Source organism: Trichomycterus rosablanca, chromosome 5 (genome assembly GCF_030014385.1).
Source record: "Trichomycterus rosablanca isolate fTriRos1 chromosome 5, fTriRos1.hap1, whole genome shotgun sequence".
NCBI lineage: Eukaryota > Metazoa > Chordata > Actinopteri > Siluriformes > Trichomycteridae > Trichomycterus > Trichomycterus rosablanca.
This window is the reverse complement of record NC_085992.1, coordinates 51,064,325-51,079,624: the sequence shown is the minus strand read 5'-3', so window position 1 is coordinate 51,079,624 and position 15,300 is coordinate 51,064,325. Positions and strand designations below refer to the sequence as shown.

The 15,300-nt window shown below is 44.7% G+C and overlaps 1 protein-coding gene across 6 annotated transcripts in view; it reads right to left on the bottom strand.

Moving 5' to 3' along the window:
- htt (huntingtin) overlaps positions 1-15,300 on the bottom strand; it is a 98,027-nt gene that overhangs the window by 41,421 nt on the left and 41,306 nt on the right. For all 6 annotated transcript variants that reach the window (XM_062996307.1, XM_062996308.1, XM_062996310.1 and 3 more), the window contains 17 exons: positions 14,243-14,445; positions 13,909-14,035; positions 12,944-13,068; positions 12,743-12,853; positions 11,885-11,962; positions 10,905-11,128; positions 10,725-10,803; positions 9,122-9,283; positions 8,967-9,022; positions 6,685-6,833; positions 6,037-6,173; positions 5,821-5,937; positions 5,591-5,713; positions 3,326-3,576; positions 3,083-3,225; positions 1,468-1,678; positions 1,249-1,390 (listed from right to left, as the gene is read on the bottom strand). In XM_062996307.1, coding sequence (XP_062852377.1) covers positions 1,249-1,390; positions 1,468-1,678; positions 3,083-3,225; positions 3,326-3,576; positions 5,591-5,713; positions 5,821-5,937; positions 6,037-6,173; positions 6,685-6,833; positions 8,967-9,022; positions 9,122-9,283; positions 10,725-10,803; positions 10,905-11,128; positions 11,885-11,962; positions 12,743-12,853; positions 12,944-13,068; positions 13,909-14,035; positions 14,243-14,445 — 2,438 coding nt within the window. The remainder of the gene's footprint in view (positions 1-1,248; positions 1,391-1,467; positions 1,679-3,082; positions 3,226-3,325; positions 3,577-5,590; positions 5,714-5,820; positions 5,938-6,036; positions 6,174-6,684; positions 6,834-8,966; positions 9,023-9,121; positions 9,284-10,724; positions 10,804-10,904; positions 11,129-11,884; positions 11,963-12,742; positions 12,854-12,943; positions 13,069-13,908; positions 14,036-14,242; positions 14,446-15,300) is intronic.

Genomic DNA, 15,300 nt, shown 5'->3' with positions numbered 1-15,300 from the left:
CCGCCAAATTGGGCGGATTTTGTTGGAAAACAATTTAATAGCAGGTAAATAACACTTCTATTTAAAAGAAAATCTTCCGTTTTAAGAAGCTCCAGCATTGTAGAAGGCTATTAAAAGTAAAGTCAATTTTCAATGCTGATTTAGCGTAATAGTGTCGGTCAGTCTGTATCATATTCTTGAAAGAAAATTAAAATGTGTTTTCCATGCATTCACACTGGCATGTTCTGGGATTCAGTTGAGTCTCATCAGTACACACAAGTTGGCAGCCAAATGATAAAGTATTGCAAAGGAATATCTTTGAAATATTCCGCATTATATAACTAATAAAGTAACTTGTAATCTAACTTAGTTACTTTTAAAATCAAGTAATCCATAAAGTAACTAAGTTACTTTTTATAGGAGTAATCAGTAATCAGATTACTTTTTCAAGGTAACTATGCCATCACTGGTCATCAGTGGTTTACAGAAGAAGCTTCGTCCTTGTCTATGACCATCGCTCCCTCAGCGCTGCAGGCATTCGCTGAACATTTAGCTAAAAAAGCTGGGTGATGGAACACCACATCCACATACTTAATTACTGGGCTTTTAAATCAGTGGAAACGTGAATCTGTTCTTAAATATCTCGCTAGTTTAGAGGAACTGGTACCAGCTACGGCACCAGCACTTTGTTGGATTTAAGGAAACATGAACGGAATTAGTTCAAGATCTTGGTCGAAATAGACATGTAAAACACTACTGAGTAACATATAACTTAAACTACCTTCATGAACTACTGAGCGTCATTAACTTATGTCGCCATGAGCCAATATCAGGTGAGAATGTGGTGTTATGAGGATAATAAGGATAATAATAATAATATTTATTCGTCATAAACATATACGTGTTCTTTATTCTCATATGGTCAAAGCACAGGGTCGGCCATTAAACGACGTCTCTCGAGCCGAGTCTTGCTTAAGGGCCAATTAGTGGCTGCTCGGTAGATCTGGGATTTGAACCTGCAACTTTCAAGTTGTGTAACTCAGCAGTTATGACGCGCTACCACAGGTCATTCATTCCAGCAGCCATGAGGACCTAGTACCACAACCAGCATCCATAACCATAACCAGCTGGAGTATCATAATATCTTTACATTATGAACACTATAAACTGAATAAAATGTTATGACCACTTATAACATCTGCCATGATCCATGCGTCGGTCAAAGCCCCTCTTAAACCGCACGAAGCTTCTCAGATAGCCGAGTCTCACCACATAATCACAGAAGAGAACGAGCGCTCCTCTGCGAACGATCTCCCGGTTACACACGGCCTGCTTCCCCTCCGAATTCTGGTCCCCCCCCTCCGAGGACGAGTGAGGGCTCAGCAGCTTCGTGCTGGACAGGCTTTGTCTCCTGCAGAAAACACAGGATTTACAATCCAGGCGTCGGCTTCGTGTGGGAGAAGAGTCACGACTGAACGTGCAGCTCACCTCGGGGTCTGGTTCACCTCGGACCACCAGGAGTAGTTGGTGTAGTTGATGAGGAGGAGCACCTGGCACCAGAGGAGCACCAGTGAGGGGTGTGTAGTGATGAGCTGGAGCACCAGGCCATTTAGCCCCTCCAGAGAGTAGAACGCGTTACCCTCGCCCCCCTCGGCTTTCAGCAGACGGCTGCCCGCAGCGGTGATACGCCTGAACATTCCTGCACGACGGGGAGGAGACTGTTAGTAACGGGTTAAAGGGACTGACTCAAAACGAAACCGACACTGACAATTTTCTTCACACTGATAGAGAAGATGTTAAGAAGTTAAACTGTGGCTGTAAATATAATAGCAGGAAATGACGGATCATAAGAACGTTCCTCAGTAACTTTCTTTCTGTCCATCTTTCTTTATTTTCTTTTTGTCTTTCTTTCCTTCTTTTTTTCTGTCTGTTTTATGTTATTATCTTTTTTTCCTTCCTCTCTCCCTCCTGTTTATCCTGCTGTCCGTCTTGCTTTATTTTCTTCTGTTCCTCTTTTATTCTGTCTTTCTTTCTTTCCAAATTTTCTTCTCTTTCCGTCCTTCCTTAAGTACTTTTCGTTTCTTCCCTTCATACTTATTTCCTTTCTTCTTTCATTCCTTCTGTCGCTCATTCATTTATTCATTCCTATTTTATGGTTTCTTCTCTTCTATCTGTCCTTCTTTCATTTTTTTTTTTTAAATTCTTTTTCTTTGTCCTTCTTCCTCTATTTCCTTCTTTCTTTCTGTTTATCCTACTGTCCATCTAGCTTTCTTTCTGTCTTTATTTTCTTCTCTTTCCGTCCATCCTTCCCCTTCAGTACTTCTCTCTTTCCTTGCCTTCTTCCTTATTTCATTTTTTTCTTTTGTTTGTTTCTTCTTTTTTCCTTCTGTCTCTTATTAATTTCCTTCCATCTTTCTTTCTTTCTTTAATTCTTCCTTTATTTCCTTCTTTCCATCTTTCTTCACATCTTTCTTTATTTCCTTTTTTCATTTTCTTTTTTCTTTATTTATTTACTTCTTTTTTAGTTCTTTCCATCTTCTTTTTTTCTTTCTTTCTTTCTGTCCTATTTCTTTCATCTCCTTTTTTTTACTTCCTCCTTTCTTTCTGTCCTTCTTTCCATCTTTCTTTCCATCTTCTTTCTTCATTTCATTCTTTCTTTATTTCCTTTTTTCTTTCTTTATTTTCTTCTTTTTCAATTCTTTTCAGCTCTCTTTCCATCTTCTTTCTTTTTGTCCTTCTTTCTTTCATCTCCTTTTTTACTTCTTTCTTTTCTTCCCGTCTTCATTTCCTTATTTTTTTTTTCTTTTGTCCGTTTCTTCTTATTCATTTATTTATGCCTTGTTTCTTTTTTTCGTTCTTTTTTTTTTTTCTTTTCTTTACTTTCTTTCCTTGTCTCATTAATTCATGTTCTTTTACATTCATTCATTTATTCAATCATTCATTCTTGTCATTCTTTTATTTATTGTCTTTCTGAATTTCCTGAAACCTTTAACCATTAACTCGTCTATAAGAGTGAGGACGTACATATATATCATTACCATATAAGGTCACAAAACGAACTAAACAGTCACTATTAGAGACAGTATTCCATTCAAGTCTTCACCTGATTTAAAGATGTGGATGAGACACATGAGCAGGGTTCCGAGTTGCTGGCAGTAGAAGGTGTGCTGCTGCTCGCTCATGTCCACCTTCACCTGCTTACTGGAAATCTCATCCAGCAGAACTCCCACCAACTGCAGCAGGAATCTGACACACACGTCAGAGAGAAGAATAATAACGATTAAAGAAACTGTCTTATAGTTTTAATAAATAATTCGTTTTTTATTTTCGTAATGGCAGGACTCACCTGGCGAAAGTCTCCTCGGGTGGAAAGCGCTGAGGCTCGCCGTCCGTCTCCGCAGCGCCACTCGGTGGAGCCGTCGTGCTCGAGGAGTCGCCGCTCTGCAGACGGCTGATGGTAGGGCAGGACAGAAGGTACGGAGACAGGGACAGCTCCTGGACACGGGACAGAATGATCTCCTCCGTGGACTGAGAGATCAGCACACGCAGAATGGCCAGAATACCAGATACCCACAACTGCACCGTGCCAACCGATGCCTGAAACATAAAGTGACCGTGGATATGATGAGGACCGGGCAAATGGGATCTATTAATAAGTCAGAACAATAAAAGACAGATGATGGTGTACGATTTGATAAGTGATGTTCCTAAACCATTTTACATCAGGTCTGTAGTCGATATCTCAGGAGACATTCACATGATAGACATGTCCAATCACCCAACTGCATTTCGCTTCCTCTCTACTGCTGATGGGTCTCCACTCCTGACCGAGGAGAGCCGTGACTAACACACACCCCCCTCTGGCACGTGTGCAGTAGCCGACCGCTTCACGTTTATATAGGGGTCAGTCTTGCGCACGGAGAGTCGTCATCCCTGCGCCATCGATCAGCCAGCAGAGGTCGTTATTCCTTTACGGCGTCTAATCCTAACAAATGAGCCAACCATGGTCCATGTGGGGTAGCAGAGCTGAGATGTTTTCCCGCTGCGCCACCTAACCAGCTGACCTTTACAAAAAGCCTCCAACGGGACAAACTGCTTCGTATGAGATGGTAACAGCAATTGTTTTTAAATTGTTAATTGAGTTAATCGTGTTAAATTTTGTGGACGCATGATTTGTTCAAGCCTAATTTATTAAAATGATCCTCCAGGCCACCCGAGGAGGACGTGGGTCCCTGCTGAGTCTGGTTCCTCTCAGGCTTCTTCCTGTATTTTTAAGGGAGTTTTTCCTTGCCACTATCACCCTTGGCTTGTTCAATAGGGGTCTTGGTCTGTTGGTCCTGGATTCTGAGACGACGTCTATTGTAAACAGTGCTATATAAATAAATTTGACTTGAACATGTACGAACATGAAGAAGCTGATTCTCAGCTGCATAACACAAGTTTAAAAAATGGAACCATCACTAAACTCAGATACACGTGGACGCTTTCAGACTGGATCTGACGGTTATTCCACACAAATGGATGCAAAAACGCAACGAGCTTCTCATCTGAACGTCCCCAAGGCGTCAGCCTGCAGTTCTCTAAACAGCTAAGAGTTCAGAATCAGTCCTGGAATATCCTGACGTAGCCTAATGCCCGTTTTCGCTCGCTGACAGGTCGCCGCTAGATGTGGCAGCTCGGGATCGAAACTCGACTCTCGATCGCTGTGCGTGAACCGCTCGACGACTCGATCCGAGTGGCTCGACGGCTAAAGAAAAATATCTAGCGTGCTAAATATCTGGATCGGTCGGCCGACTGGCAGCGAGTGCGGTGTCGAACTGCAGCCAATGAGAACGCAAGATACGGTGCTTGGAAACCCAGGGGAGGAACGTGGGGGACAGGGGCGTAACATAGTTTCTATCAGAACACATCAGCACACACAAACCGTAACACCCACGCTGCATTGTGGAAAATATTTACTAACCCCCGACTCACTATGGAACAGAACAGACGCCCCCTGCTGGTCGTGTTGCTTAATCCACTCAGATTAATTTCTTTTCCTCATCGCTTTTACGCTGCACATCAGAACACAAACAACTTCGATCGCTCAATTATTACTGACGTGCATTTTTGGGCGTGGCATCGTTAAACCCCTCGTCACTTCTGGCGTCTGTTTCCGTGACGAAACGTAGTTTGGGAGACCGGACAGACTCGTCCTGGTGATGGACGGTGTAGTGCGTGACGCCCTATCACGATCAGTCGTGTAGTGTGAAATACACAACGACCTAAAAGACTCCCGATTACAAGAGATCCAGTCGTGTAGCGTGAACTTGCCATTAGTCATGCAGACTTGCATCTCACAGAACAGTTTCGGTGGGATGTAAAGAAAGCAGCAGCAACATGAAAGCACTGAAATCTCAATGTTTTCTGGCCATAATTTAGATGAATCAAAAGTGCAATAGCGTTTTATTCTTTCCTGCAAAGGTTATGTTATATAACATATATTATTAATTAAAAAATAATGCACTATAACAAAAAATGAGCTATGAACAAACACAACAGAGAAGAACAATCTAGAAAACTACTGATGGTCAAACTAGAGGTTCAGAAGACGATTTGCGAGTGAACTGACCGTTGTAGACGGTGTGACGAACATGCTCTTCAGCAGCATGTCCACTGGTCTCAGAGAGGACGGAGCGACCGTCTCAAAGAGGGTGTTTAACACGCCCAGTGCTTCAGGTGAATCAAGGTGCATCTAAAACACACACACACACACACACACACACCGTTAATAACCTTGTATAAAGAGCGTTAACGCAAACAGATTACATAAACGACACGGTCAGCCGGTCAGCGCTTCACCTGCTGCTTCCCGATCATGGGTAGAATGATATCAGCGATCTGTCGTGAGAGCCTCTTCCATTTATCTTCGTTCTCCTTATGGCACTGCTGCAGAACCAGTATGAACATCTCCAACACCTACACACACACACACACATCACTCAATCATCAGAGCAGTCCTGTGCATCGTAGCGGCGGTATGACTTCTCGTGACGTGCACACACATATCAGCGGTACCTGGTGGTGCTGTATGAGGCGGAGCAGCATGGACACCACCACCTCCTTCTGCGTCTCCAGCTCTCGGCCCGCATCGGCCTTGTTCGAGCCCCTCAGCACAAACAGATCATGGACTATGGGCTGCAGGGCAGGAATCGCTACAGAGAACCGTAATCATAAACTCAGGCTTAAAACTTAGGCTTCAATTATTGTCCTTTAAAGAAACTCTCCAATTCAAGTGAAATTTATATGAATAGTGGTTTTATTTTATTTATTTTTTACAATGGACATTCTTTCAAAGAAACGGTCCAAAAAAAAGCAGCACAGCAAAAAGGCTTAGAATCTTGCTCAAATTTGGCTCAACACTTTATGATGGTTGGCTGGACAGATGGGTCAGCTTTTTCTAATGCCCTCTGCCTTGTGCTGCTTAAAGCAGACTAACCCCTGATGATGCAATCTACGTATCCGTAGGGGGTTAGGAGAGGCTTTTTATACACCCTAATTTGAAAACATTTGCAAAATATCTGTAATCCCTCTGTTGCTTATCACAAAAGCTACAGGATGGTAAAACTCCTGGTAAATCAGGTAAACAAGTAGACCAAAATCAATGAGAAAATCATTTGTTGTGTGTGTGTGTGTGTGTGTGTGTTACGCCAGAGCCTTGCACACCGTGGGTAACAGCTTTCCTGCCACTAGCCATGATGCCGTCACACAGCTGAATAATCTTCGGGATGCTGATGATCTGCTTGGAGTGATAACGCTCGTAGGACAGCAGCACCAGGAAGAAGAAAATGCTGGGAATGATCGCCTCAGAGTCTCTGTCACAGCGGAGGAAAAGAAAGACATTGCGGTGATTTTTGGTCCCAGATACCCCCGGATATGTTTTTATAAAGATTAAAACCTAACAAGGGATTAATTCATAGCATAAGTCTGATGCGGTTTTGTGTAGAATGAATGATCATAGAGCAAAGGCAGCTTTTTCCATCCAGCAAAAATTAAAAACAAGGAAACAAAGAAGTGTTTAACGCTCTACTGCACAAATTACTATCCCATCATGGAAAAACATGTTAGTGTTTTTTATCACTTAAAATAAACCTTTTTTTAAAAAAATACATTTAGCACGTCCAATTTCGTCCCATCTATCATCCTCTCATTAGTGCGGATTCCTGCTCCTGATTGGGGCTGACGAGGCCGTTCCACGCCTACTCCGAAACGTGCACAGCCAATCGACCGTCTTATCACCCACACTTGACGAGTGTAGCGTGGCAGAGTACCGTGCACGGAGGATCACACACCCCGCCGCACCCCCTCCCGTCTCCATACAGGCGCCACCGACCGGCCAGCAGAGGGCGCGACCGCCCCGTTCCCGAGAGAGCATCCCCTACGGTCTCAAGTCCCGCCCCCCACCCGGACAACAGGCCAATCGTTGTCCATAGCCGCCCAGCCTCGACCGTGAAGGCAGAGCTGGATTCGAAACGACGCTCCTTCGAAATCCAGCTCTGGTTGCAGCGCGTGACTTTTACCGCTGCGCCACCTGAGCGGCCTGTTTTTGTTTTTTTTAAAAGAGATTTTTTAAGGGATTATTTAGGTACGTCACCATATGGTAACATTGTGTAACAATGGAAATGGTATATTCATGTATTTTTAATGTAAAACATAAAATTTTATAGATCATACAACTTATTTTTATGGATTTAATTATTTCTGTTCACTGGAAAAATGCAAAAAGCATCAGAATCTGTCTGTTTACAGTATACATAAGTGTGAGAACAACAATTTCATTGAAAAATGAACTGACTGTCCTTACTGAAAATACACCAAAAAGGTATACATGTACATAACCCTTTACGTTTGCTGTACCACTTATTTTGCCGTGTAAGACGGTCTCTGCCACACTTATTTTGAAGTCGAGCAAGCTGGACTCGCTCATCAGGAGGAATAGCCACCTGTGCCCTATTTTCAGCCCTCTTTTTAAGCCTGGCCACAGAACATTGATGGGTTCATGTTCTAAACAAAATAATACATTTATAACTTATTATATAGAAGTGTAATCATTCCATTCATATATCAATCTGTCTAGGTCTCTTGTGTAATTAGTTCAGTAACTAGAGAATACACGGGCTCCATTCCACTGTTGCACAACGTTGCGGTTTGGCAACATACCTAATTCTTTGAATAAAAAGACAATAATTTCATTCAAACTAGATTTGCAAGATAAAAACAGATCATAACTTACCACAGATTATTTAAGTATTTCTAATGCTGCAAATATATGCATAATAGGTAGAAATCTTTGCAAATTGAGGAGCCTCTCTGCAGGTGACTCAAAGAGTACAATTTTGGGGTGTATGAATGTCAAGTGATACCATCCAAGTACATAACTGGTTAAAACAATGCCCCACCTTTTATGTAGGGGCAAATCAAAGTTTAAGTTTCTTTTTAAATATCGGAAAGTTGCAAAGAAACGTGATCATGCCACGTCCCATAATACTAATACTGTGTAATAACACTATCTTAATAAAACTGGCTAACAGCCTTTTGTTCATTCGTTCATCGTCTGTTTTACCACCACTTCATCCTGGTCACGGTCACGATCGGTCTGTTTCACTGGGCGAAAGGCAGGAAGCATCCTAGACAGGTCAGCAGTCCATCACAGTTGCTCCAACTGACCTGGCTGCACATCTTTAGACTTGTGGGAGGGAACCGGAGCACACGGAGGAAACCCACACATGCAAACTCCACACAGAAACAGAAAACTGAAACTGTGCTACCAAATTAATCTACCATTTAATTATGTACAATCTGTCATGGACTTCTGTGAATCTGTAAATCAACCCTCGTTCGTGGAGGCGCTTCGAGCTGATTTGAACCTGGGGTCACTGTGATGCTTTACATGTGTATGTGTGTGTGTGTGTGTGTGTGTGTGTGTTGGATTAGCTGCTACGCCTTACCTGAACTGCCCCACCTCAATGTACTCGAACTGCTTCAGCACAAAGCCAATGAACACCTGAAACACACACGGTACAAACGTTCACGTACTGCTCACTGCGCATGCTTTAATCAAGTAGAAATGACTTCATTTGTACAGGCAGGCTGTTAGACTCGCCTGGTCTGAATCCAGAAGGCAGTAGTTGACTCGGAGCTGCACCAGCTGAGCCAGAAGGTCCAGCACTTGCTTTTGCAGGGCCACGCAGGTGCTGGTGGTGTACTGCTTCAGCGCCTTGATAACCAGCGGTTCGAACAGACGGATGTGGTTGTGGATGGCATTCTGAAACGTGCACGTGGATAAAAGTTAAAACATATATACATAGATTTACATAAACTGATCCGAGATGATCGCCAGAATTACAATTAGCTGCAATTTGAGCCACAGTAGATCTTGTTAGTCTGTACCAGATGCCACAGCCTTTATGTCCTTTGGCATCTGTGAATACTGGACACCCAGCAACCTGTCAGCATTTTTGTGGCTTAGTTATTTATTTATTTATTTATTTAGATGTTTTACGCCGTGCTTACACAGTGGTTATATTCACGGCAGGAAAGGTAGGTAATTCTCATATTTCAGTTTATAATACTTGTGTTTTTATTACACATTGTTCCTTCGATGCTTTGCTCTTTTAGACCAATATCTTCTAAAAACTTCATCTGTTTGCAGCAGATTGTCGCTGTTGTAAGTATTTAGGACATTCAGTTAGTATAAGTTTGATAGAAACGGGTATAAGGCAGGTATTACAGAGTGAAGGAGTTTTGTGGCTTGCTCCACCACAGACCACTGTCTGCCTGTGAGCACCTGAGATCTTTCAACCCAGTCGTCTGGCTATTAAGATTTGGCCCTTATCAAAGTCACTCGGGTCTTTGGACTGGATCATATCTGCTGCATTCAACTTCCATCATCCCAAAATGTAATAAATCCCTGACCATCTCAGGCACAGCTGATACAAAATAGGCATTGCCATGCACACTTCTGCTCATCTGTGTATTTCATTTTTTTTAATTGCAGTGGAGGACCGTATATTGCTGCTCACGCCCCCACGCACTCTGCGCAGGCACCTCGATCTGCCAATCAGGGTCCTTACGCAGCGTTTTGAAGATCCCACCCACTTAGTCCGGCCATCCCGCCCTAATAGAAACGCGTCTGCTGCAGGCTTCGCCGATCATGCCCGCTAGATGGCGCCCGGCCGACCGGTGGGTGGCAACGCCGAGTTTCGGACCGAGGCCGAGGGCACATTTCGCTCACTGTGAGCCTCAGCACAAACAGCCGCTGAATCTGAATCTGCATCAGTGTGGAATAAGCGTCAGATCCAGGGTCACAGCTCCACGTGTATCTGTGTTTATCTGGATTCTCCTCCCTGTTTCACTTTTAAACTTGTGTTACAGCTCCAGCTTCTGAGAAATGGTGAGAATCTAAAGAGTCTAAAACGCTTCTGGTTGAAAATGAAGCTTAACGTGGTTTAATGTAGTAAAAGAAGGAGACAGGAGCACTAAACTTCTCTTCATTATTACTGCTCATAAGTTTTACTACATTAAGTCACGGGTAAATGTTGTTTGTACGGCCCGAGTCACTTTTACCGCGTCGTATCAAACAGTTCGTCTCATTGGAGGAGCTTTGAAAAGGTCAGCAAACAGTTTAAAAACTGCGAGTGCAACAGGGGAGTTGGTGCAAGATCTCACGTGAATGCGCCCTGAGAATTAAACTATCGGTACGTTACCTTGTCTCCTCGATGACGTGTCACGTTCGTGATGCTGGACCTCAGCTGATTGGACACCTTCTGCATCACATCGAACCACCTGCAGTACAGTACAGAGACATCTTTAAAAAAAAAAAACAGGATCTACTGTACAATAACAGAACCCGTCCAGGTATTCCGTCTACAGGTACTCCTCCTCACCCGGACGTGTCCTGCTCCTGTTCGGCTTGCACCATGTTCCTCAGACTTGCGTCGGCGAGAGCCTGAGTGAAGTGCGTGTAAGGTGCCATGAAGCAGTAGTGATACAGCCCGGGTCTCAGGCTGGACGAGCCCAGGCGGAGGGCTTTCCCCTGAGAGCGGCAGGGGTGCAAGGAGGACGCGTCGTACTGCGAGGCTAAGTTCGTCCCGAACAGCGTCTTTAGCAGCTGAGGGGAGGAAGCAGAGCGATGTGTATTATATACACCCATCAGCCATAACATTAAAACCACCTCCTTGTTTCTACACTCACTGTCCATTTTATCATCTAGAAGCACTTTGTAGTTCTACAATTACTGACTGTAGTCCGTCTGTTTCTCTACATGCTTTGTTAGGGAGCAGGTATTATTTAGGTGTTGGATGATTCTCAGCTCTGCAGTGACACTGACATGGTGCTGGTGCGTTAGTGTGTGTTGTGCTGGTATGAGTTGAGTTTTGAAACACCTCACTGTCACTGCTGGACCGAGAATAGTCCACCAACCGAAAATATCCAGCCGGCAGCGTCCCGTGACCGCCGATGAAGGTCTAGAAGACGACCGACTCAAACAGCAGCGATAGATGAGCGATCGTCTCTGACTTGACATCTACGAGGTGACCCGACTAGGTAGGAGCGTCTAATAGAGTGGACAGTGAGTGGACACTCATACCAGCACAACACACACTAACACACCACCACCATGTCAGTGTCACTGCAGTGCTGAGAATCATCCACCACCTAAATAATACCTGCTCTGCGGGGGTCCTGACCATTGAAGAACAGGGTGAAAGGGGGTAACAAAGCATGTAGAGAAACAGATGGGCTACAGTCAGTAATTGTAGAACTACAAAGTGCCTCTATATAGTAAGTGGAGCCGGTGGTAAGGATGTGTTTTTAATGTTATGGCTCATCAGTGTAAGGTCAGTGTGTGTGTGTGTGTGAGACATACCTGCTGGACACACACGGTCGCCAGGGTGGGTTCACGTAGGAAACAGGACTTTAGGTAACTCAGGATTTCCTCCACACACTAACAATAAAGCCGGAGCACACGAGAGCGTAACTCACAACAACGAAGCATAAAACAGAGAAAAAGGGGCGAGAACGAAGCGTATCGCTGATGTAAGCGGGGAGACGTGCGCCGCCTAGTGGCTGATTACTGAACCTCTCGTCTTGCTGCCTAAATAAAATTACAGACGCTCTGGTTAGACAGCGATTACGTCAGTCTTCGCTTCCTAAGCTAACACGGTCAGCCTCAGGCCGCTCAACCCTCTAGCGCGCCGGGCTAACGCCTCCCTCCGTGTACCCAAAACGCTTAAACTGTCCCTGACGCCCCAATTTACAAATAAACCACACCCGTATAATTACACCTTTATACAGATTAAACATCAATGAGAATTTATGCACATGTGCAGAGAACTCCGTTGGTTGCGCCGCATTATATTCGTCCACCGCGTCGCACGCTCCCCTCGTCATTCAGTCAGATCATCACTCAGAATTAAGGCGCCTCGGTAGGAGCATTTTAAGGGAGCTAATAATTTAAACACGCCCTCTTCTCGGGAGTGTAGGATGACGGGAAATGTGTGTGTGTACAGAGCGCGCGCTGGGTTTACTACACACCACCTTCATCCCCTTTTCTCCCAGTCTGGTCGGGTCCAGTTACCCAGGAGAGTCACGCACTGCTGTCCATTATTCATCACCTCAGTGGAAACACCTTTGAAACAGCCAATCATCTATGTGTAGCCCCCTGGCCAGCCAATAGCAGAACTGACTAATCACGACTTATCTTTGCTTTTGTAAGCAGTCGTACCTTTCCGATATCGTGGAGGGTGGCGAGCTCCAACAGCTGAGACAGGACGTCAAGGGCAGAGCGCAGGAAGCTGCCAAATTTCTCGCTGGTGCTGAAGAGGTCCAGCGTCACCTTAAAAACACCAAAAATACACCAAGAGGTTAAGAATCGTTGGCTTTTATTTACCGAATTCTTGAGCTGAATCTTTTTAAACGGTCTTACCTTGTAGTTAGCATGAGTGGCCTTCAGAACGTCGTAGAGCTTCAGGTAAGGGGGCAGGTGATAGAAACTACCGACTGATGTGGATTTGCTGGCTGGAGCTGCGCTCGTGCTGTCTGTTGGTCTGCCTGTTCAAAAACAATAAAACAGCTCTTTAATAATATATGTAATGTACACTGATCAACATTAAAAGCACCTCCTTGTTTCTACACTCACTGTCCACTTTATCAGCTTCACTTTGTAGTTCTACAATTACTGACTGTAGTCCATCTGTTTCTCTGCATACTTTGTTAGGACCCCCCACAGGACCCCCACAGAGCAGGTATTATTTAGGTGGTGGATGATTCTCAGCACTGCAGTGACACTGACATGGTGGTGGTGTGTTAGTGTGTGTTGTGCTGGTATGATGGAGTTCTTAAACACCTCACGGTCACTGCTGGACTGAGAATCGTCCACTAACCAAACATATCCAGCCGACGGCACCATGTGGGCAGCGTCCTGTGTCCACTGATGAAGGTCTAGAAGATGAGCGACTCAAACAGCAGCAATAGATGAGCGATCGTCTCTGACTTTACATCTACAAGGTGACCCGACTAGGTAGGAGAGTCTAATAGAGTGGACAGTGAGTGGACACGGTGTTTAAAAACTCCAGCAGCGCTGCTGTGTCTGATCCACTCATACCAGCACAACACACACTAACACACCACCACCATGTCAGTGTCACTGCAGTGCTGAGAATCATCCACCACATAAATAATACCTGCTCTGTGGACTACAGATGGACTACAGTCAGTAATTGTAGAACTATAAAGTGCTTCTATATGGTGAGTGGAGCTGATAAAATGGACAGTGTGTGTAGAAACAAGGAGGTGGTTTTAATGTTATGCCTCATCGGTGTATGAAAGAGAAATCATAGCCTAGCAGTCTAGTAATATGACAATAGGTTGAATAATATGCACCACGTGTACCTGCATTGGGTTCTCCTCCTTTCTTGGGGCTCATGGGGGTCGTGCTGGGTTCGCTGGTGTCTTTCTCTTTGCCCTTTCGCCTGATTGGACTCAGAGATGGAGTGTTGCTCAGCGAGGGCAAAGTAGCCTAAAGAAAAAAAGCATTATGGGTATGAATCCATCCTCGCTGATGGGATCTTCCAGCAGGACGACGCGACACGTCCCACACCGGTTGGAAGAGCACGACCGAGCACTACCCTGGCCCCCTAATTCCCCACACTCGAACCCAGTTGAGCACCTGCACGGCTCCAGTTACCCGTGACGACCTACCGGGACCTCATTTTTCCAGCCTTACCTTGACGGCGGGACCCGGGGACGTGTCATCCAGGACGTGCGAGCAGATGTTGAGAATCCTCAGCAGGTGGGAGAACAGCTGCTCCACCGTAGTCACGAGGTTCCGGTCATTCAGCGCCGGCCACGGCTCTTCCTGTTTGGACGAGGTGGAGCCGGAGTCGTCTTCACCCGCCCACGGGCTTTTCATACACTTCGGGGCGGCGGCTTGTGTTTCAACATGACAAGAAAAGAGGCTGTGAATATTAAATCCAACATTTTGTGCTGGGACGAGAGGTAGACTCGGGTACTTAATATATTTAATGCATGTAAGGCCCCAAACGATTAACGTTAAATTGATTATACATCAACTGCAGACGTACCTTGTAACATCCAAGAGAAATTTGTACCCATAAACGTGAGGTTTTATTGTATTTGTATTGATTTTTAACTGTTTGTAATTGTATTTCAGTGTTGTTATATTATATTTGTGTTATTTTCAGTGTTTAAGTGTCAAAAACAACCTCATTATTTTACATTAGTCTAAAATACACTATATTACCAAAAGTATTCGCTCGTCTGCCTCCACACACATATTAACTTAAGTGACTCCCATTCTTAATCCACAGGGTTTAATATGATGTTCAACTCTTCAACTCTTCTGGGAAGGCTTTCCACAAGGTTTAGGAGTGTGTTTATGGGAATGTTTGATCGTTCTTCCAGAAGCGCATTCGTGAGGTCAGACACTGATGTTGGACGAGAAGGCCCGGCTCACAGTCTCCGCTCTAATTCATCCCAAAGGTGTTCTATCGGGTTGAGGTCAGGACTCTGTGCAGGCCAGTTAAACTGGCTCATCCACGTCTTCATGGAGCGTGTGCTTTGTGCACTGGTGAACAGTCTCTTGGTGTGCTGAAGCATTAAGAGTTCCTCTCACTGGAACTAAGGGGCCGAGCCCGACTCCTGAAAAACACCCCCACACCATAATGCCCCCTCCACCACACTTTACCCTCGGCACAAGACAGGTACCGTTCTCCTGGCGACCGCCAAACCCAGACTCGTCCATCGGATCGCCAGACGGAGAAG